Source organism: Octopus bimaculoides, chromosome 6 (genome assembly GCF_046866305.1).
Source record: "Octopus bimaculoides isolate indiv1 chromosome 6, ASM4686630v1, whole genome shotgun sequence".
Taxonomy (NCBI): domain Eukaryota; kingdom Metazoa; phylum Mollusca; class Cephalopoda; order Octopoda; family Octopodidae; genus Octopus; species Octopus bimaculoides.
Window position 1 is genome coordinate 85,138,974 of NC_142933.1, and position 23,971 is coordinate 85,162,944.

Sequence of the window (23,971 nt, forward strand, 5' to 3'; positions counted from 1 at the left end):
AGTTAAATAGATGAGGAAAGAGTGTATGGGTATGAGAGGGAAGTGAAAACAAGTGGTGGTGGTGGTGGGAGAAACATTAGACAGACTAATGCATGCAGACACCACAGAGGCAGAATGGAAACTGAAATGAGACTGGGATAAAAAGATGTGAGAGAGAGAGAGAGAGAGAGAGAGAGAGAAGAGGATGGAACACATAGAATAAGAGATAATTAAACCAATGAAGGACTATCACAAAAAAGAAATTGGAGAGATTATTAAATAAACAACAACGACGATAATAAATAACAATAATGCTGCTGCTGCTACTGCTGCTACTACTACTACTACTACTACTACTACAACAACTAGGACAATGGGTTGGTGGAATCATTAGAGTGCCTGGTCAGAAATGCTTTGCAGCATTTGTTTGGTTCTTTAAATCCAGAGTTCAAATCCCATACAGGCCATCTTTGCTTTTCACCCTCTTGGGAGTGTCGATAAAATAAGAAAATCCAGAGAACAACTAGAGTTGATGCAATCAACTAGCATCCTTCAACTTTGCCATTCATTTTCTGGAATTGATAGAATAGAAGAAACAAACAGGTATTGAGAGCTCAATGTAATCAATAATAATAATTATAACGATGATGATGATGATGATTTCAAATTTGGGTACAAAGCCAGTAGTTTTGGGGGAGGGGATGGATAGTCGATTACAGTGTCCCCATTATTCCACTGCTACTTATTTTATCGACCCCGAAAAGATAAAAGGCAAAGTTGACCACAGCAAAATTTGAACTCAGAAAGTAAAAACAGATGAAATGCCACTAAGCACCTTGCTCCAGCATGCTAATGAGTTTGCCAGCTCAATGCCTTAGTACTACTACTACTACTACTAATAATAATAATAATAATAATAATAATAATAATATTAATAATAATATTAATAATAATAATAATAATAATAATAATAATAATAATAATAATGAACAAATAGTAGAAGAGTGCCATAAGTTATCATGTAAAATATCGTTCAACCAATTTCACATGAAAACTATGGCACTCTTCTACTTTTTATTTCTGTATAACCTCTGGAGGAGTTACCTCAGTCCTATATAAACTTAATAATAATAATAATAATCCTTTCTACCGTAGGCACAAGGCCTGAAATTTTTTGAGAAGGGGCCAGTTGATTAGATCGACCCCAGTATGCAACTGGTACTTAATTTATGCCCCCCTCCCTCACCAGGATGAAAAGCAAAGTCAACCTCGGCGGAATTTGAACCCAGAATGTAACAATGGGTGAAATACTGCTAAGCATTTCGTCTAGTGTGCTAACAATTCTGCCAGTTCACTGCCTTAATAATAATAATAATAATAATAATAATAATAATAATAATAATAATGATAATAATAATAAATAACAGCAATGGAGAAGAAAGCTGGATTTATGCTAGTGAAAGCATAATTATGTCCAGGGACATTAAAAAAAAACGCCCAACTTCAAAGTATAGTCAGCAATTAGTTTTGTAAAAGAGGTCAGTTAATGATGTTCTGATCCAGGACCACCATCAACCCAAGACCCAACAATCAAGATTATCTTGATTAGAATCAAACGTATGCAAATAAGGTAATAAAATCCTACACACCACACACACAGTACTCCCACCACCACCACCACCACCACCACTGCCATCATCCTATACAACAGCAATAATGATGTGATGATGATGATAGTGTTATGCCACACCACATCTTCAACCTAATACCTCTTCAGCCAGTTTCGCTTTCCCTCTTTGCATCGTCCAGTGATGAAGATCACCACAACCACCACCACCACTATCACAACAACAACCACAAACACCACTGCCACAAGCGCCACCACCACCACCATCAATTTATACACTTCCTACCACTTCCCAATAGTTTTGTTCCGGATAGCATGAAAAAGAAATTGAGATAAATAGATAGGTAGAGAGAGAGAGAGACAGAAGAAAGAGAGAGAGAGAGACAGAAGAAAGAGAGAGAGAGAGACAGAAGAAAGAGAGAGAGAGAGAGAGAGAGAGAGGGGTGTGAAGATAGCTTTTTCAGCAAATTAGAAAGATAGAAGCAGAGGAGGGGGGTGAGAGGCAAATGAAAGGATAAGAGATATTGAGTGCAGAGGAGTTGGAGGGGGAATAAAAATTTCATCAAATTAGATGGAATGGAGAGAAAAAGATAGAAAAAAGCAAGCAATTTGAGTGTAGGGGGTGGGGAGGGAGATCTTCTAATTAAGTTATGAACTAAATTCCACACTACCTTCTGTCTAAACTTTACTCTCACTGCATCTCTTTTGCTTTCTCACTACACACTCAGAGAGAGAGAGAGAGAGAGAGAGAGAGAGAAAGAGAGAGAGAGTGGGTGAGTAAAAGAATGAAATGAATAAGGCAGTAACAAACAAGTGAGTAGAGTCAGAGTGAAGTGAGTGCAACACTGGATTGAGTGAGAGGATGAAAAAAAAAAGGTGGGGGGGGGGATGATGGTGGTGGAGTGAGTGAATGAGAGCAAACTGAAGATGTGCAACAAGTCACTTGACAGTTTACAACAGAGAAACAAATATTTCTTCAAGAAACTAAACTGAGACATATACGGCCTAAAACCTATCAAGCACAAATATCCAGAGAAGGGACAGACATGGAATGGACTCTCTCACATACACACACACACACAGTGATATGCTGGCTAATTGTTTCTACAGCATGAAACTAATGGTAGCTTGTTTTTTAAGTACTGTGCATAGTAAATAATATACATACATACAAACACATTCATAATCATCATTTAACATCCATGTTCCAGATTAGCAGGAGTTGGATGGTTTGACAGCATCTGATGGGTGTTTAAGAACTGCATTGTGCTCTAGTGTTTGCTTTGGCATGGTTTCTATGGCTGGATGCACATCCTAATGCCAACTCCTTTACAGAGGTAGAGTGTTTTTTCCATGCTACAAGCATTAGTAAGGTTACCACACACACACACACATATATATATATACACACAAATATACAGTCATATATATGTATGCACAACTTGCATATATAAACATTCATATATCTATGTATGTGTATGGTAAATTAATTTTCAATAGAAAACCACTTAAAATTCAAAATAAAAATCTTTAGTCAAATAATTTTATTCAAATCTAGGATTAACCATTGTTCACACTATAACTGTCAGTTTCATCATCTCCTGAGATCATCAGGTGATAATAATAAATCAAGCATTTGAACTTTACACACACACACACACACACACCAAACTCATATGACATATGAAAAGAATCAAATAGGTGAAGCAATCAGATACTTCTGATTCTCCCTCAGGTGTCATTTGTGTTTGAATCTACTTAATTTGGAACGCACACATCAATCAATCAATCAATCAATCAATCAATCATTGTCTTTGTCATCTGAACATTTGCTTCTCCATGCTTGCATGGGTTAAATGGAACTCACTGGAGTAGATTTTATACAGCCAGATGCTGTTCCTGCCACCAACCCTCACCAGTCTTCAGCCAAACTAATGTTTCTTCTTGGCTGGACATTTTCACAGAAGATTGGAAACGAAGGACATTGTTTGTATAAGAATGCTACTCATTTACAACTATTACATCATGTCAAAATAAGAATATACACACGAATCAAATATAAAAACACAAACAACAAAAGTCAAAAGGACATACACAGTAAACATATAAGATTGATGCTCAGTTTAAGATGGAGAAAAAAGAAGGGGTGTGACATTTCAAACATAGTTCTTTGTCAGAATGAGGAAAGGTCCAGAGAGAAGGAAAAGAATAGTCCAAGAAAAGCATGTGTGGTTACCTACATACATACACAAACACACATAGACACATGTATATATACATGCACACACACACACATACATATGTACAAAGAATGGGCTTCTTTCAGTTTCCACCTACTCAATCAACTGCCAAGGCTTTTTTATCAGTAGGGCTATAGTATAAGATACTTGCCTAAGGTGCCATGCAACAGAACTAACTTAAAACCACATGGTAGGGAAGTAAACTCCTTAACCACACACAATTATGTCTGTAGAAAATCCTGTATAAGTGCCACTATACCAAACATTCAGTATACTCTCTAAAGTGGATAATGATTGAGCTCCTTCTTATCTGCTGCTTCACATATCCTTGTTCTAATAATGTCAATGCCAGATTTTTCATTGCTGTGACAGGAATGGTAAAATCAGTCCGGTAATATATTTCCACAAGTAGGAGATTTCATAATTGTTAGTTCTGTCTTGAGCCTTAGGTGTACAAGTGACTGAGATCACAACAGCCCCTCCGAAAGGGATCTTGATCTGTTGCAAGGTTACTCACAGCCGAGTGGACTGGAGCAAGGCGAAATTAAGTGTTGTCTCCAAGAACATAATGTACAGCCTGGTCCATGAATCAAAATCATAATCTAACAATTGTGATTACAACAGACCAACCACAAGACTACATGCCTTCACTAGAGGTGATTTAAAAACAATAGATATTTAAACAATTTATAGTAGAAACTAACAGCAACTGAACAAGCTATGTTTATTCTTGTGATATAGTGTAGGTTTTGGTCATTCTATGCAGTAGCTGAATTAGCTGCCCCCGCAATAAAATAAGTCACCTCCCTGTGTGGTCAACGCACCTCATGCACCCCACTAATCCATTGCTCTTTATAAAACCATATTATTGGTAATAGCTCTGCAATGATATGGAATAAATTAATAAAATACTGCTTGGCTAATACAGTATTTTATCTTAGACTGACATTAAGAAACTAGTGTCAGTAGCTAAACATAATAATGTGTTTTAAGACAGGATATACTGTAGCTCTATTTTCCCCAGCTTGTTTTATGAGAAAAAAAAAAGCAGTTATATCTTCCATAAAGTGGTTTGTACTGGAACAAATATTTATCAATGAAATACTATTTAATTTAACAAGGACAGTGGCTGTGAAGATCAAGTTAAGGGGCTGGTCTAGTGAAAACAATGCTATGATCTCAATTAGATATGTTAAGCTTTAGATGTATTAGGGTGTATATTATACTTACTTCCTGGTAATATGAAGGGCATTCAGCCACACATATAGACACACAATCATTCACAAAAACACTTCTAAATGTTTTACAATTCATATACATATAATGATGTTTGTCAAGACAACATATGTGCCAAGTTAAACATTCTATAGCACACTGACATTCATGCCAATATGTAAATGAATAAAAAAAGGAACAAAATATGGAGAGCCGAGAAAAAAAGGATTCATTTTAGTAACAGGGAGACACATGGATACAGGCATGGAATTTTGCTTCATGACCATGTGATTCTGGGTTTGATCCCACAGTATGGTATCTTGGGCCAGTGACTTTCACCACAGCTTCAAGTTAATCGTTCCTCATAAATGGAATTCAGTAGACATAAGCAGTATGGAAACCCTCTGCATATATATATATATATATATATATATATATATATATATATATATATATATATATATATATATATGCCTTTGTATAATGATACATATACATAATATATATTAGCGACAAAGGAAGTACTAATACCAAGAGATAATATTTATATCTCCAGTTAAACGTGGATGTTCTGTTAGAACAAACTACACTTTGGTTAGATACCATGAGAGAAACTCACATATTGACTTGTGGTGCAAAATACAGTCTTGTTTATGTGTATCTTTGCATGATGTATATTTGCCACAAATATATATACATCAGTGGAGGCGCAATGACCCAGTGGTTAGGGTAGCGGACTTGCGGTCATAGGATTGTGGTTTCGATTCCCAGACCGGGCATTGTGAGTGTTTATTGAGCGAAAACACCTAAAGCTCCATGAGGCTCCGGCAGGGGATGGTGGCGAACCCTGCTGTACTCTTTCACCACATCTTTCTCTCACTCTTACTTGCTGTTTTTGTTGTGCCTGTAATTCAAAGGGTCAGCCTTGTCACACTGTGTCACGCTAAATATCCCCGAGAACTACGTTAAGGGTACACGTGTCTGTGGAGTGCCCAGCCATTTGCATGTCAATTTCACGAGCAGGCTGTTCTGTTGATCGGATCAACTGGAAACCCTCGACGTTGTAAGCGACGGAGTGCCAACAAATATACATCAGTGAGAAAAGTAAGAAGAATGATAAAGCATTGCTTTATGATTAATAAAAAAAAAAGTAGTAGATTGTTTACCTGTTTTTGGATCGATATGTACAGGTGGAATTCCCATATGAGCTGGAGGAGGTTGACTGTAATCATTATTATACATCATGAGGCTGGCCAGTGGCGGCTGGACCATTGACATCTTACCCCCCTGAAAGAAACGAAAAGAATTGGTTAGTGAATGTTGGACAGCGAATAACGTATAAGATCAGATGTGGTAAACAAGCCACAGTAACTGTAGAGAAACAAAACAAAAAACTACCCCTTCCCACCTCCAAACAAAAATAAAAAAGGCAATACACTGAAAAAAATACATTGAAATACATAAAACGAGAGAACTAAACAAGAAATTATTGCACATTTAAAGGCAAACGCCTTTATATATATTAAAAACGGTTGGAAATATCTTCATGGAGCATGTAATTTGTAAGATTTTGAAAATCTCAAGAGTAAAAAGAAATGAAGTATAAAATGTCACGCAGAGTTTAGAATTTTCAGTTTAACAAGTCATACAGAAGAGTTAATTAAAACAGAGCAACTTTTAAGATATTAATAACGATTTAAATTCAAAGTAGATCTTATATGTGTGCGTGTGTATATGCATGTATGTATGGGGGGGGGGGGGTAGGCAAGTGTTTTCGGTCAAGGATAGCTACGTTTTTATTTCTATTTTTTTTTTTTTTAATATATTTTTCATAATTTTTTTCCCCCATGTTTTCTTTTCTTAAACAAAACATGTGTTAAATTTTACTTATACAAACACATATCCAGATATCACAGACATTCTTTATCACATGTTAAAGAAGAAAAAAAATAATAATAAATTAAAATAAGAATAAAGAGTCTGAATATGTACATATCCTGTTCTTTTGATTAAAAACTTTTTGTTTCTTAAAAATGTAAGACATGAATACTTTTCTGTATTCACATCTTGAATTAGCAGAAAAGCAGCAGCAGCAGTAGTAGTAGTAGTAGTAGTAGTAGTAGTAGTAGTAGTAGTAGTAGTAGTAGTAGTAAGGAATAATTTTGAAGTAATTTTAATAATTTTTGGTAAGAATGAGTAAGCATAACTGAGAGTGCAACTACAGATGAAGTATTATATATGCTTGTTGTCCATTGAAACCGATGGCAACTGAGTAATATAATGCATGTGTGTGTGTGTGTGAGAGAGAGAGAGAGAGAGAGAGAGAGAGAGAGAGAGAGAGAAAGAGACTAGCATGAATATATATTTCTTTACATATATATATATATATATATATATATATATATATATATATATATATATATATATATATAAGTATGATGTGTATATCTATATATCTAAATGCTTTTCTTAATAAAGATACATCATTAAGGACCATGATGAAGTCACTCTGACATTCAATATTGGGTGCAGTGTTCCTTGCAGCAGAAACAGCTGTAAGCTAATAAATGTAATTATGAAATGCCTGTTCTTTTGTCATTTATTAATTAATATTACATACACACACACACACACATGACAGTGTTGTTTCCTGTAATTAAATGTCATTTAATACAGCAAACAATATGCGCACAAACAAGAAAGTAGGCAACTATTTTGTAGTTTGTAATGCTATCGAGAGACGATATTATACCACTGTATCTATCTTCATTTTTAAAAATTAAATAAAATTAACGAGTATTTAGAGAGGTGTTTCTCACAGAACCATGTAGAGCCCCATGGGGGTATGAAAGGAAGTGAGTGGGAGTGGAATTACCATGTTTAATAAAATTAGATACTTCTTAAAACTTGTCCAACAGCAAAGATAGAGTTATATGGATGAAGACTATCGTTTCTTCTCATTATTAAAGATGGAAAGCAAGATGGCGAGCTGGCAATATTGCTAGCACACAGGGCAAAATGCTTAGTAGCTTTAAATCAGTCTTTATGTTCTGAGTTCAAGTTCCACCAGGGTTCACTTTGTTTTTCATCCGTTTGGGGTCGATAAAATAAGCACCAGTTAAACACTAGGGTTGATGTAATCAATGAGGTTCCTTCTCTGAAACTTGCTGGCCTTATGCCAAAATTTGAAACCATTAAACCATCATTAAAGAGGGAAAGAAAGTGGGGGAGGTTTTGTGCCGATTGTTTGAAAATTACTGATTTGAGGTAACGAAGAACGGTTAAACATTTGTATTTTATTCATCATCATCACCACCACCAATTATTGCGAAACCAAACTGAGCGGGAGGGGGAAGAATTGTCTGTAAAAATTTGTCATCTCCCCCCACTGTCTCCAACAACTAAAACTGCCATTCCTTTCTTTTGCACACCCACGTGTGGTATATTATGGCTTAGGCATATTTGTCTGTCTGTTTATATATCAAATCCAATTTAGACAGAGAAAAAAAATCAAACATAACAAATAAATAAATAAAAAAAAAACAGTTCACTGAATCACTTATGTGAATGTGTGAGTATTTTATTGAATTATATACACAGGCAGAAATCCGCCCCCATACACGCACACATATATATACATACATACACACAATATACATACATACATAGACGAGTGTGCCCACGCATGCGTGCGCACACACACACACACCGCACTAATCACACAATAGGCAATATGATAAAGTAACAAGTAGGAGAGATAGATAGATAGATAGATAGAGAGGAGAGAGAGAGAGAGAGAGAGAGAGAGAGAGAGAGAGAGAGAGAGAGAGAGGCCATATTAGATTAGAGGATAGAGAAGAAGTATCAGTAAATAATATAGAGAGGATATATTATTTAGCAAAAGAGTCCAAGTCAAGTGACAGAGTTCATTGTTGAATATAGCTGAGGAGTCAGAAGGAGAAATGTTTGATATCAATAAAACTTATTCTCTAAAGAACTGCCAGCATTTTTTTCCCCCCTTTTTAATACAATGCTAAAGAAATAAAATTTGCAATTCTGAAAAATACATACATACATATATTGTTACTACTGTTACAAGGGGGGGAAATATGCAATAAATAAATAAATAAATGAATAAAATGAAATAGAAGACAAAGAAAAGTATGGGAGCCATTGATGGTTATAGCCAACCATTGCCTCCAATAATATCAGGTAGATGCAGTCTGGCAGAACTGGTACAACAAATATGGCATCCACCATTTTTTTTTTTTTTTTTCTTCTTGCAGTAATGTAAAAGTGTTTTGCTAATTTCCAGCTCTCCAGTTAGCTGTGGAACTGTGGTGGTAATGGTGGTGGTGATAGTAGTAGTAGTTTTAAGAGGAGGAAGAGCTAATAATTATTTTATTAAATATTTGGCACAAGGCCAACAAGTTTGAGGGGAGGGGCAAGTCAATTACATCAACCCTGGTGCACAGCTTGTGCTTATTTCATCGACCCCTACCATAACTGTGACCACCACCACCACCACCGTCAAAAATATGAAAGGCAAGGTTGAGCTTGGTGCCATCTCAACTCAGTAGTAATTAATAATTATGGTATACATTGGTGACAGCGAGCTGGCAGAAGTGTTCACACACCAAGCAAAATGCTTAGCAGCATTTCATTTGTCGTTACATTCTGAGTTCAAATTCCAGCAAGGTCGACTTTTCCCATCATCCTTTTGGGCACTGGGGTCAATGTAATCAATTAACCCCATTCCTCCGAAATTGCTGGCCTTGTATCAAAATTTGAAACTAATAATTATGAGATACATTGTATTTCTCCTTTTGAATACAAAATTGAAGAGACCCCTCCCCCACCAACCCTGATTCCAGAAAAGGCAAATGAACACAATAGTGTGTGTATATGTGTACACGTGCGTGTGTGTGCATGCATGCACAGACATGTGCATGTGTGGTTTTAAGTTTGTTTTTCTATCATGTAGTTTGGTGGAGTTCAAATCCTTAGTGCAGTGCCTTCAGAAAGTATCTTTCTAGTGTCAACCAATAAGCTGAAAGAATCTTGTTGCATGTGTATGTGTGAGTGTGTGTGTGCCTGTGAGACATGTATGTGCACAAGTGCATTTCTGTATGCACAAAAAAAAAATTAGACTGAGCTGCAGATATGGATAGTGACACCATTCTTTGTGATTAAGTAGTAACCAGTGAGGTTCATTGACATTTCCTGTCAACAAACTAGCTCTGCGTTTTCAAATTACTCTAGAATAAAAAAAATTCCCAACTTGCAAAACAGGTAAATGCTGGTGACAGGAAATGTATCCAACCATAAAAAAACTTTGTCTCAAAATTTACTCCCATCCTAAGCCATGCCTAGCCATGGAAAAAAAAAAAAAGATTTCAAACAAATAATCACACACACCATTTCAATTGTATATGTGATATACACACATGGAAAATGGTAGCTAAGGGATCATAAAGACAACATAAGAATTTTTGGTTTTAAGGTAAAAATATCTCCCGTCGTCAAAAATGATTTAAAGAGAATGATAATAGAAAAACAAATTCGATGAAGTAGATTAAAGAGAAACAGAAAAAAAAAAATAATACTTGTTATGGTTTCATCAATTGTATATGTGTGTGTGGGGGTACGTACATACATATGCATATATGTATGCACTTATTGACATATATTTACATAGATAAATACATATCCATACACACGTATTGACCTCCACACACACATCTATATATGCTCCCCCGCTCTTTTTCTCTGTACATTGAAAGTGTATAAGGAATGTGTATATATCCTTATGTAGTTCATTATCACAGCTGAGGCTTTCAAATATTTAAAATTAATTTCAATACTTCTGATTCATGCTATATTTTGCACACACACACAAACACACACGTGTGCATGTGCACATATATACACAAGCTTTTCTTTTGTCAAATAAAGACATTTACCTGTGATTCATAACATTCATTGGAATGGAAGTTTAATGCTGCATTATTAGCATATGGCATTGAAAATAATAATAATAATAATAATAATAATAATAATAAAATTCTAGAGGGTTCTTCTAATCAGTAGGCTATACAACACCTTTCCACTCTCCCGCATGCACACACACACACACACACAAGTGCGGAGTCAAATGAACAATTGAATGAACGAATGAATGAATGTATGTATGTATGTATGTATAAGAAAAACAAGAGTGTGTAAGAAGAAAACAAATGTAAGAGGGGTTTGTTTTTGGCTTTTTCTTTTTTTTTTCTTTTTTTCCTTCTTTCCTCAACTGCAGAAATCTCTCAAACTGTGTTGTGTAGTAGTGTGCTTTAAAAGAAGACTGGAACTAACTACAAGTCATTGGTGATGGCAGTGGTGGTGGTGGGGCTATTGTTGATAGGCCAGCAGAGAGGGTTAGGTAAACAGGTGCAAAACATCTCTCACAAACTGAAAAGACCACCACCACCACCATCATGTGTACACTCAAAACTGTTTCTGTACAAGATGACGATTGGAGCGAGGGAGAGGGTAGGGAAACCGGGGAGGGGGGGACTAGGAGGAGAGTGAGGGGATGTAATAGGTTGTTAGATCAATGAATGGTGGATTAAAGCCTCCCCGCTGGATGACGGAAAACAGCCAGCCACATCCTGTCTATAGACACAGTTCTACTAGTGTAAAGACCAGTCGAACACACTAGCACTTACTGTGAACCAGTCTGAGTAAATACAAATCCTTAGTGGAGATGTTTTGTCACTTAAACAAAATCCTAAAGAATGGAAAGTAGGTCTTTTAATAAAACAAGCTAGTTTGGTGTTGATTTTTTTTTTTTGTCATTGTTATTGTTGTTGTTTTGGTGGTGATGTATGTATTTATTTATTTTTTAGACAGAAAATGGTTTTAGGTAATTAAATAGGCAATAATAATAATAATAATAATAATAATAATAATAATAATAATAATAATAATAAAACTAAATAGAAATATAAAAGTTATCAACACACAAATAGAGTTAGCCGATTTCTATCACAATAGAAATGGCTGGCAGGTAATCTGTTGCCAAAGAGGTTTTACGGTGCAGTTTTACTATCTTAAATACTAGCTTGTTGCTTTTCACCAGGGAGAGAGAACAAAAAAAAAAAAAAAAAAAAGAAAAGCAAACAAAAAGAACCCGATGGTCATATTAGTGCACTAGCTGCTACAGTATATATGTAGCCTCACAAACAACAATGATCACAACATGTTCCTCAACTGGTTGAAATCCTATAAATAGTGACTTGACATAGGGCTTGAGAAAATAGACGTATTTGGAATTAACTTTCAATACATATATATATATATATATATATATATATTTACATTATCATCATCATCTGTACATAAATGGTAACAAATACAACCAATGAACTTACTTTCTGTATTCCTTGAACAGAACTTAGATTATGGATGAAGTGGCATTTCCTTATTTTTCAAGTCATTATCCCCAAAAAGCCACTTGTAATATTAGCTGAATAATTTGCTACTACAAGTAATTACTACGCTACTAATATGCAATTTAAGTCTGATGCAGCTAAAGATATTCTCAACATCCTCTTTTATTAACTGCCATTATTGCTAACTAAAATACTTCGGTATTATTATGTATTCAGGTTTAAATAAACAAACGAATGTATAGGAGAAGAAAAAGAATCAAAAAAAAAATCAGAGTTCTTGCAAGCTTATAAAAGTGGATATATTTCATCAGAGAACTTTGGTATGTAGGTGTAGCAATTCTTTTTTTTTTTTTTTGCTCTCTCTCTCTCTCTCTAACGGACATTTTGAGACCAATTTCTAATGTAATCTAAACAAGGAACTATTAACAGAGTAGATGGACATAGACAATTCTAATTTTCACAAGGACATAATAATTTCTTAGATTAACACAAAACCATTGATTTGTGTGTGTGTTTGTGTGTGTGAAGGTATTGGTGGTATTAAGTTGAATTGACTCCTGTTCACATTCAGTTTTATTTTACAGAGACTTACAACACAAAACAGAACCATTTCCCAAGACAAATGTGACACAGGCTGCAACCAACCTTGCTGGGGTAATAATAAGTATTGATCTCAATACTTATTTCAACCTGGCACTTGTTTCCTCTGCAAATGGATGGAACTTCAAGTGCTGACCCATATGCGCTCACACACGCACACACTTGTTTGTCCTGTCTTGCTGGTGCTGGCGCCATGTAAAAAGCACCCAGTCCACTCTGTAAAGTGGTTCGGCATTACGAAGGGCATCCAGCTGTAAAAGCCATACCAGAGCAGGCAGTGGAACATGGTGCTGTCCCAGTCCTCTGGTTTATCGGTTCCTGCTAAACCATCCAACCCATGTCAGCATGGAATACAGGTATTAGATGATAATGATGATGGTGGTTGTTGAGGTTGTGGTAGTGATGATGTTTATTGGTTTTAGCATGCAGGGATGAAGATTTGTTTGAGGTAACATTTCATAGCAGGATGCTCTGTCTACCATGGGATATTTTGTTCCATTGGTTGTTGGCATTAAGTCATGATGTCAACAAGAAATGTAAATATTTGTCCACATATATACACACAGACATTACATATAATACATGATATATATATATATATATATATATATGTGTGTGTGTGTGTGTGTGTGTGTGTGTGTGTATTCTTTCATTCTTTTACTTGTTTTAGTTATTTAACTGCAGCCATGCTGGAGCACTGCCCCTTTAGTCGAACAAATCGACCCTAGGACTTATTCTTTGTAAGCCTAGTACTTATTCTATCAGTCCTTATTGCCGAACTGCTAAGTTAAGGAGACGTAAACACACCAACATCGGTTGTCAAGCGATTGGATGGGGGGGCAAACACAGACACACAAATACATACACACAAATACATACACACCACACACAGAGAAATATACAATGGGCTTCTTACAGCTTCCGTCAACCAAATCCATTCACAAGGCTTTGGTCAGCCTGAGCCTATAGCAGAAGACACTTGGCCAAGATGCCATGCAGTGGGACTGAACCTGTAACCATGTGGTTGGGAACCAAGCTTCTTACCATACAGCTATTCCTGCACCTATATATATATCGGGAAAATTCACGAAAAAACAACAGACGAAGACAGGTGGTGTAGACAACAAATGGATGTATTAGTATAACGCTCGAGAATATAGAGAAAGTCTTTAACATTTCGAGCCTACGCTCTTCAACAGAAAGGAACACAGAAAGAAACAAGGAGAGAATAAAAATGTGTGTAGTGGTCAGTGATCTATCAGACAAACAGACATAAGTTTCTGCAGTTTGAATCTATACCTAATTTCATTGGTATCAGTTCATCATCAACACCATAAGTTTGATACTCAGGGACATGGAAAGAGTTAATTGTTTCAGACACTGTCCTTCTTTGGAAAAGAATGTTGAGTAGAATAGTGAAGAGAAAAGACAAGGAATAGCAAAAAATATTAAAAAATACAAAAATAAATTAAATGAAAAAAGCAACCCAGATGCTCCATCGAGTATAAGTAGTGTGTACAGTTGTGCCCCTTTATTTCAAAAGGATGACAACACTTAGTCTTCCAATAAACAAAGATGATTAAAACACTACACAGAAATAAGAACAAAGGGAGCTGGCGGGGTCCAATATGGTTGGCTAAAAAACTGGTAAAGAAAGAGAAAACCTTCGAAGGTAGTGGCTATAGGAGATAGTCGCAGTTCAATGACTGTAACCAGAAGAATGACAAGAGAATAGCAAGTAAAAAAAGAAAAAAAGGAAAAAGAACCATAGTGAAAGCTAGTCCTGTGTATGTTCACACATGGTATAGGGTATATATATATATATATATACATACACACATACACAGAGTAAAGCTATTAGGTTATGTTGTACAATCTGACTGATTCATATTAAACCGTAATAGTGAATCTAATTATCAATTGAGCTATGTGTGACAAAACAGTTTCAAATGATTTGTTACTTTCACTGAGAGAGGGGGGGAGGGAGAGAGAGAGAGAGAGAGAGAGAGAGAGAGAAATAATGAAAGGGTCTGAGTATATGTGTCGATATTATGAAATGTGATGTATGCGCATATATGATGAGCATGTGCGGAGAGTGCAAGAGCATGTTACATCAAGCCTGCACATTTGCATAGCTTTGTTTGCAGCATGTATGCATGATGTAATATCCGTGTATGTTTGTGTGCATGCGTCTGTGCGTGAGTGGGGGTGTGAGTGAAGGTGTGTGCCTGTGAGTGCTTGTGTGAGTGAAGGTGTGTGCTTGTGTGTATGTGCAAGTGCTTGATGGTTTTCACACTGTGAATGTGTGACAGAATGTGTCGCTGGTATGTTATTATTGTGTATGCGTGTTTTCTTCTGTACAGAGGTGTGTGTATAAAAAGATGTATGTGTAATATGTAATGTGTGTGTATGCATGTGTGTAGGGAAAAAAAAAGTGTACAGTGAGGTGATAAATAAACAAATTACGTGGAATAAATAATTAAATGCAGATACTTTCTAAAGAAAAATAACAACAGCTACAACAACAACAACAACAACAACAACAAGGAAGTTGACAAAACAAAACAAAAAAGGAAAGGAAAAGAAAAACAAAAAAAAAGACAAGGAAAGAAAGGTTTTCTTTTCAAAGGCAAGTTTATCAATGCAATAGTTTGGTGAGAGCAGACATGACATAGGTGATGGTGGTGGTGCTAATGGAGGGAGGAGGAGGAGGAGGAGGTAAACCTGGCATAACAAGTGTTAATTATTGTGGAAAATTTGACAATAGCAGAAAACAATCAACTGAGGTGTCACTGACAGATCCCACCCCCTCCTGCTGCCGCCCTACCAAGTTGAAATTATTATCAGAAAATTTCTGTTCCTTCCTCTTTCTTTCTTTCGTTCTTTCTTTCTTTTTCTTCTTCAGGGCGAATGAAATAAGCTTCAAGATACTTTTGGTGGTAGATTGATGTGAAATAAACTGTTCCAAATTGTCAAGTTTTGGAGGAGACGTGAAAGAGGGAATTGTGCATACGTATGTGTGTGAGAGGGTGAGAGAGAGGAAGAGAGAGAGAGACAGAGAAATAGAAGGAGACAGACAGTAGAGAGAGAGAGAGAGAGAGAGAGAGAGAGAGACAATAGTGAGAAAGAGAAACCGAGACAGACAGTAGACATATAGACACATAGGAGAGAGAGAGAGAGAGAGAGATAGAGGAGAGAGAGAGAGAGAGAGAGGAGAGAGAGCGATAGAGAGAAAGAGAGAGAGAGAGAAAGCATTTTTGAAATTTCACTTCTTTTTTTGTTTTTCGTGGGGTTTTTTTTTGGAGGTGGAGTTATATGTTTTGGAATTTCTTAATGACTTTGAAAAACCCAAGAAAATGAAAACAAGTAAAGGTGAGTAATTGTATGGAGTGGTGGTTGGGAGAGGAGGAGGAAAGAGGTGAAGTACATAAAGAGGAAGAAAGAAAGACAGAGATGAGAAAGAGTAAGAAAAGAGAGGTGGGTGTGGTGGGAAGAGGCGGGGACTTACGTGGAGATTCTCTTCATTGATACATCAGTTTCAAGAGAAGTCAACTAGATTACTTTGTATAAAACTCCATAAATAATACATCACCCTCATTTTTTTTTTTTTTTTACCTTTAGTTTCAATCTAATATTTAGAGCACAAGCAGAGGAGAATAAAACCAAAGAGAAGATCACCAAAATGTAATAAATAACAAGAAGCAAAGATTTCCCAATAATGATAATAATAATGATGATGATGATGATGATGATGATGAAAGCAGCATCAACGGCAATAAAAAGCCAAAAAAAAAAAAAAATGTGTAAAGAAATAGATATAAAACTCTACACTATGAATATACACAACTGAAAAATTGATTCCAAAGTCAACACTAAATAGATTGCTATATTAAAAAGTAGACAGAAAACCAGAGAAAAAAGAGAGAGAGAGAGAGATTGAGAGAGAGAGAATGAGAGAGAGAGAGAGAGACTTTGCAAAAAATAAGCTCTAAACAGGAGAGGAATTATTCTGGAAATAATAACCAAGTACTACAAGTTTATTGACAGATATTCCTGACAGGTTCTTCATCGTCCACCAAAAACAACCCCCCAACACCATCAGTGTCACCATCATCATCATCAGTAATGCCAACATCAACACCATTCTCTCTCATCCATGAATCTAGCAATTCTGAAACTTCCATTGCCAAAAACAAAAAAAAAAAAAAAAAAAAAAGAGAGAGAGAGAGAGAGAGAGAAAAGAAACAAAAATAAAAAAAAACATATATATTTAAAGTGGGATGAAAGAAAAGTAAGAGCAATCTTGTTGAATAGTTTCGTCCAAGAAAATCAAAAGAGCCACCAACATAAAATGGTTTTTGTATGATGAAGTTTAGACATTAACACAAGGAGCTAATTAAGGCTTAACTTATATAAACAAACAGTTCTTTTGCTTGTTGTTTTCTTTTTTACATAGCTATTTCTTTTTCTCTGTTTTATTTCAAAGAAACACCCTAAAATGTAAGTCCACCAAACACTTAGGAGGTGTTCAATGAAACAGAATTGACAATATATATATTCTCTTTTTACAACAACGATCTGATGAGTTTTGCCTGATTACTTAATTCAGGTGAAAATACCTGAAGTAGGATAAAAGGGAAAAGTTAAACCCAGATAAAAAGCCTTTAATGAATGATAGTAATTACTATCATTCTGTAGAATTCACAAGTTGATTGTTCCACCTGTTTTTCGACTGTTAGGTAATAGTGGTCAACAATGGCACTCTAATTACCAGAGATTTCAAAAGATTTAAATGATACATGGGTACACACAAACAAGAAACTATTTGAAAATCAGTTCAAACTTCAATTCAACACTATTTTATTTTATCATATGACTGTTGAATTACGCTGCCTTTGTTTCGGTTAATTTAAAAAATAACGAAGCGTTTAATAAAATAATTTTGTCATTAATAAACATAAATTAACATGAAATTTTGATGGAAAGTTTCAATTGACATGACTTGACTTCAACTCTTTAGCATCTAAAGCGACCATAACCAGCTAAAATAATTTATTTTATCTTCAAACCAGCCAGATCTGGCTTCTCACACTTACCCAACAATATTATTCTATAGATAAGCAATCATATCGTTGAAATATAAAAGCTACAAGATAATGTATGACTAATTCATATCAATGTGAATAGACAAGCATTACATTTGACAGAGAAATCTGAATGCTAAAAGATTAAAGTCAGATGTTTATTGCAGAACCAAGGGATAGTCTCAGGCAAGCTGGTATATAAAGAAAAAACGGGGGTCAAAGGAAACAGAATATATAAGGATACTTCCAGTCAAGAAATTTATACTAATCTAATTCACTCACACACAAATAAAAATAAGGGATATATTAATATCGAGGACTAAAATTCCTATTATGAAACACCTATATAGTTTTAAAATACAGATTACGGAGATTTAAACAAGGGGTGAATCGTTTTGTTGGGTAGAGTGGCTTGTGATATTTGTTCCAGCTTTGTGCACTCTAGGTTCAAATTCAGCCAGGGTCAATTTTGCTTTCCATCCTTTTGAAAAACTTTCATGGGCTGATAAAAGAGGTACCAATTCAAAGTGGTGAATGACATATTTAAAGTATGTTTTTTTAAAATGTTAACAGCAACATCTGTAACAATACTGAGGGCATGCTGTTTTGGCCCTTTTCCTTAGACAACATTGGTGCCATGGAAAGGGGAGGCTGGCATGTATGGACAACTGCTTGTCTTACTTACTTACACACACACACACACCCAAGTCTGTGCATTTATGCATATTCGTATGGTCAAGTCTAACTGATGGAGGTTCCTTGAGAACTAGACAAATTCAGACAACAAAAGCTATTGGAATTAGTTCTGAAAAACAATATGAAACAAACTTAAAATGTTAGTTTAATTGAGACAGCTATTGTTCCAATTCATTTTGAAATATAATGAAGAATTTAGTAAAAATTGCTGTCATTATTAAGTTGATGTTTGGAACATAAATTAACAGAAATTTTTATGGAAGGTTTTAATTTAAATCATCTTAAAACAAGAAGTTTATTTCATACAACTAGGTGTTGTCGCAAGCAGGCTGATATAGAAAGATTTACAGATGTTAATAGCAGGGTGTTATACTAAACACCTAATTATCAATATAAACAACAAAAGGGAATGTAAATAAACATGAAAAAATACACTCTTTACTCTTTTACTTGTTTCAGTCATGGAGCACCACCTTTAGACGAGCAAATCGACCCCGGAACTTATTCTTTGTAAGCCTAGTACTTATTCTATCGGTCTCTTTTTGCCGAACTGCTAAGTGACGGGGACGTAAACACACCAGCTTCGGCTGTCAAGCAATGCTAGGGGGACAAATATATATATATATATATATATATATATATATATATATATATATATATACACACAACAGGCTTCTTTCAGTTTCCGTCTACCAAATCCACCCACAAGGCTTTGGTCGACCCGAGGCTATAGTAGAAGACACTTGCCCAAGGTGCCACGCAGTGGGACTGAACCCGGAACCATGTGGTTTGTAAGCAACCTACTTACCACAAAGCCACTCCTGCGCCTATATATATATATTTTTTTAAAATCACCTGAAGGCTTTAATTCAGTACTTAACCCCATTTGGAAGTGGTATTTATTTTAAGTAAGGTAAGATGACCCCCTGGTTATATGATATATGTATATATACACACACATACATATCATTGTTTGAAATGGAACTGGATAACAAAATTCACTCTCTCAAAGCTTCTTACATGACCTTTTAAAGAACCAAGAGTTTATTAGGGAGAAATAGATAGATCTCTCCCTAATAAACAGATAGCTGGAGAGAAGGGGCTGGAGGGAGGAGGGAGAGAGAAATTAGAATCTTAACAGCAAGAAAAGGTGAGACTGTCATCAGGCAGTGCTGCAACATAATTTGGATGGTTCGTTTTTGTATTGTAAAGGTGCGAAATTGTACAAACATGTAACTGCTGAACCTTAACGTGGAGACAGGAGCGTAGAGATGAGTAGAGAGGAGGATGGGGAAAGAGTAGAGAAAAGATGTTGAGACAGAGAGATGAAAATAAAGAGAGGAGGAAGGGGAAGATGAAACAAGAAGAACCAAGAGAGAGGAGGGGGAGGCGAGAGAACAGAGACAGAAGTGTAAGGGGAAAAAAAAAGTAGACAATGAGACAGTGAATATCAAGAAGACATTGATGAAGAATGAGAAGGAAGCAAGAAGGAGGTGGAGTGAGGAAGAGACCAATAGAATGAAGGGAGAATATGAAAGAAAATGGAGAGAGAGAGAGAGAGAGAGAGAGAGAGAGAGAGAGAGAGAGAGAGAGAGAGAGAGTTATATAGGGAATGAGTGAGGTTAGAAATGATAAAGTGAAAGATATATAATGGGAGAGAAGGGCTGTCGTGAGGAGAGACAAACAGACAGACAGAGATGAGAGAGAGAGCATAAAGCAAGCTGAGGGATACAAGTTCAATTCTGAAGTGAATCTAGGAATATAGATGATTTCCAATGTCACTACTTGGAAGGAGGCGGCACAATGGCCCAGTCGTTAGGGCAGCGGACTCGCAGTCATAGGATCGCGGTTTCGATTCCCAGACCGGGCATTCTGAGTGTTTATTGAGCGAAAACACCTAAAGCTCCACGAGGCTCCGGCAGGGGATGGTGGCAAACCCTGTTGTACTCTTTCACCACAACTTTCTCTCACTCTTACTTCCTGTTTCTGTTGTGCCTGTACTTCAAAGGGTCAGCCTTGTCACACTGTGTCACGCTGAATATCCCCGAGAACTACGTTAAAGGTACACGTGTCTGTGGAGTGCTCGGCCACTTGCACGTTAATTTCACGAGCAGGCTGTTCCGTTGATCGGATCAACTGGAACCCTCGACGTCGTAAGCGACGGAGTGCCAACAACAACAACTTAGAAGGAATAATAGCAAAAGTTTGAAACCCAGGGACAAGTATGGAATAAACTTCAGGAATGATAAAAAGGAGGAAGGAAGTTACAAAGAGATCATTGTTTTGTTTGTTTTGTTTTTTTTCTCTCTACATACATAAAGAGACCTTGATGCTGTTGCTGAACCTGTTAGAAATAGTAGCTAAATCTCTCTCGGATTCATATCCAATCATTTTATGAAAATGGAAGGACACATTGGATATTTTGAGTAACTAGAATAAAATAATTCCTGAAAAGATGGGATGGTCACAGCAAGAATGTCTTTGATTATGAGTCTGCTTGATCAGAACCAACTTGAGATTAAACAACAACAACAACAACAACAACAACATACATATATCGTTACATTGAGGAGGAGAGGTACATAGAAATGAGATAGAGATAGATAGAGAGAGAAAGAGAGAGAAGGAATATTTCTTTTTCCCTTTAGAAGAGGAAGTTGGTGCGAAAACTGGGCAATAATGGCAGAACAGTTTGAAGATGAAATAAATATTCACTTCAATGAATATATATCTATAAGGCTGTTTAAGTGTGTGTGTGTGTGTGTGTGTGTGTGTGTGTGTGTGTGTGTGTATGTCGGTGCGTATGTATTTGTGTATACACATACCCATATAAATGTTCCCATATATACATACATACGAATGCACACACAGATATATATATATATATATATATATATAAATAAATATAAAAAACAATAAAATATTATACTAATGCTACTATCATCACTATCATGAAACATAGCAACCCGACATTGCTAGCTATAAGCCAGCAATTTCACATAGGTGGTACACATACACAAACGCACAGTCCCACCATGTAAACACACACACACACAAAGGCATCTTACACCTCACTTATCTATATATGCCTTCTCTCCTCTTCCCCCCTCCCCCAAGACCTGTTTAACTATTCTGACAACTGATATAATAATCCTAATTTCTTCTGCTCCTGGCTGAGTCCCCCTGGATGGTCTTTATAACCTACAAAGTCATTATTAAGAATTACCCAGCCAGGCCCAGAGTCCTTTCATCTTGTCTTTGATGTTTGCTTTCATCTTAGCTCAGTGATAAATGGAGGGGGGAGGGGGAAGGTTTCCACCTCTTCTGCATCCAGAACACAAGTTTTGTGCGTGTGTGTGTGTGTGCATGCGTGTGCGTGTGTGTTTGTTTCATGTCTTTACGACTGTCTGTCTCTCTCACTTTCTCTTTCTCTCCATCCGTTCTATGCTCTCATATTACCCCTGCACACACACACACACTTTCTCTCTCTTGTGCGCGCTTTCTCACACATGTAATGCATACGTATACACAATGCACACTGCCAAACTCATGTAGATATATATATATATATATATATATAGATATATACAACTATCCGCGCGCACGCGAGTGAGTGTGTGCACTTGTGCATGAAAGGGAATCAAGAGAGATGACTGAATGCTGTTTTCATCATGAAAGAGAGACCTAGGTGATAGGTACAATGAAGAAAGATCACCCAAATATGTGTACACGCAGGCACTCTCTCACCCTCATTCAAACGCAAACACGCGCACACACACACATAGGCACGCTTGCACATGCGCGCTACACAAATACTCGGGCCCATAAAAACACCAATCTATCAACTTCAAGAAAACAACTAGCAATTTAATTCAACCATTTATTACACATGTGCACACACAGACATCAATACACTCATATATATATATATATATATATATATATATATACACATACACCAATATGCTCATGCACACACACACATACATACATACACACAGAACATTCCTTGAAATTCTCATTTTAAAATTCATTTCATAAGACAGGCCAATGTTGCTGGTGATACAGAGTGTAGGATCTGAAAGAATGCACAAGTGTAAAATCAAAGATTGATGCATTAGCCGGCTTTGATGTCATTGATCTAGCAGAGCAAGACTAAATCAGTGGCAAGAGCGCCATGACTAGGTCTACTACTGCAACCACAGCCATTACCACAGCCCCCCCCCCCCTCACCGCCATCCCCACCACCTCACTACCCTGCTGCTATGAGAGCCGGCAGTACTATGATCAAGCTACTGGAAAGAAAGATTGAATTACCGTTACCCTCCAATCCCCCCACCCACCCACCCATCCATGGCCCACCTCCACAAAACATGCTGTACTGACGACCCCCTCCAGCTTGCCGACCCCCATCACCAACCCCATTCTCTTTTTACAACGAAATATTAATTATAATTGAGTATTCTCTCTTCCTCTTTCTACACCGTTCATCCCCTCTCTCTCTCAAGTCAAGAGATAGTGAGTGGACATAGCAAGATTGCTGTGGAGAGAGGGAAAAAGAGAGAGAGAGGGGGGAGTGATGGTGGTGGTGGTGCTGGGAGATGATCTGTAAAAAGAATTCTCAGATCAGAGAGGAAAATTTTGCCCGTCCAGAGTGACGTCCCTTAGTCACATGAACAGGCATACAGGATAATAAAGCCTGCTAGATTTCACAAGAGAGAACTTGATGCCACACAAATGCAACAGTTGCTCTGTGTTTATAATTGGTAAGCTGAGGGGAGAGGATGATTTTCGTTTATTTTCTTCTTTTTGTAAATATTTAATCGGTATATCAAAAGAGGATGAGCCTATCTAGCTTGTTGAAGGAGTAGTATACTCTATAGAGATCTTTAGGTTGTCATCACTCAAGTAACTAAAGTAGACAGAAATGCCTTTCTCATTTGAACCATCCTCTCTGCAACATCACTCAACATGCCCTATGTAGCAATCAAATGTCTTTAAAAATGATACCATTACGGTACACAGTAAAGATAGAATGACTCAGCTCTGACCAGGCAGATCTATAACCAAAGCAATTCCAGTAGTGACCAT

General features: G+C 36.5%; 1 protein-coding gene across 33 annotated transcripts in view; it reads right to left on the reverse strand.

The window, feature by feature from the left end:
* LOC106876393 (transcription factor 7-like 2) overlaps positions 1-23,971 on the reverse strand; it is a 551,963-nt gene that overhangs the window by 81,546 nt on the left and 446,446 nt on the right. For all 33 annotated transcript variants that reach the window (XM_089354184.1, XM_089354188.1, XM_089354194.1 and 30 more), the window contains one exon: positions 6,228-6,348. In XM_089354184.1, the coding sequence (XP_089210310.1) occupies positions 6,228-6,348 (121 nt within the window). The remainder of the gene's footprint in view (positions 1-6,227; positions 6,349-23,971) is intronic.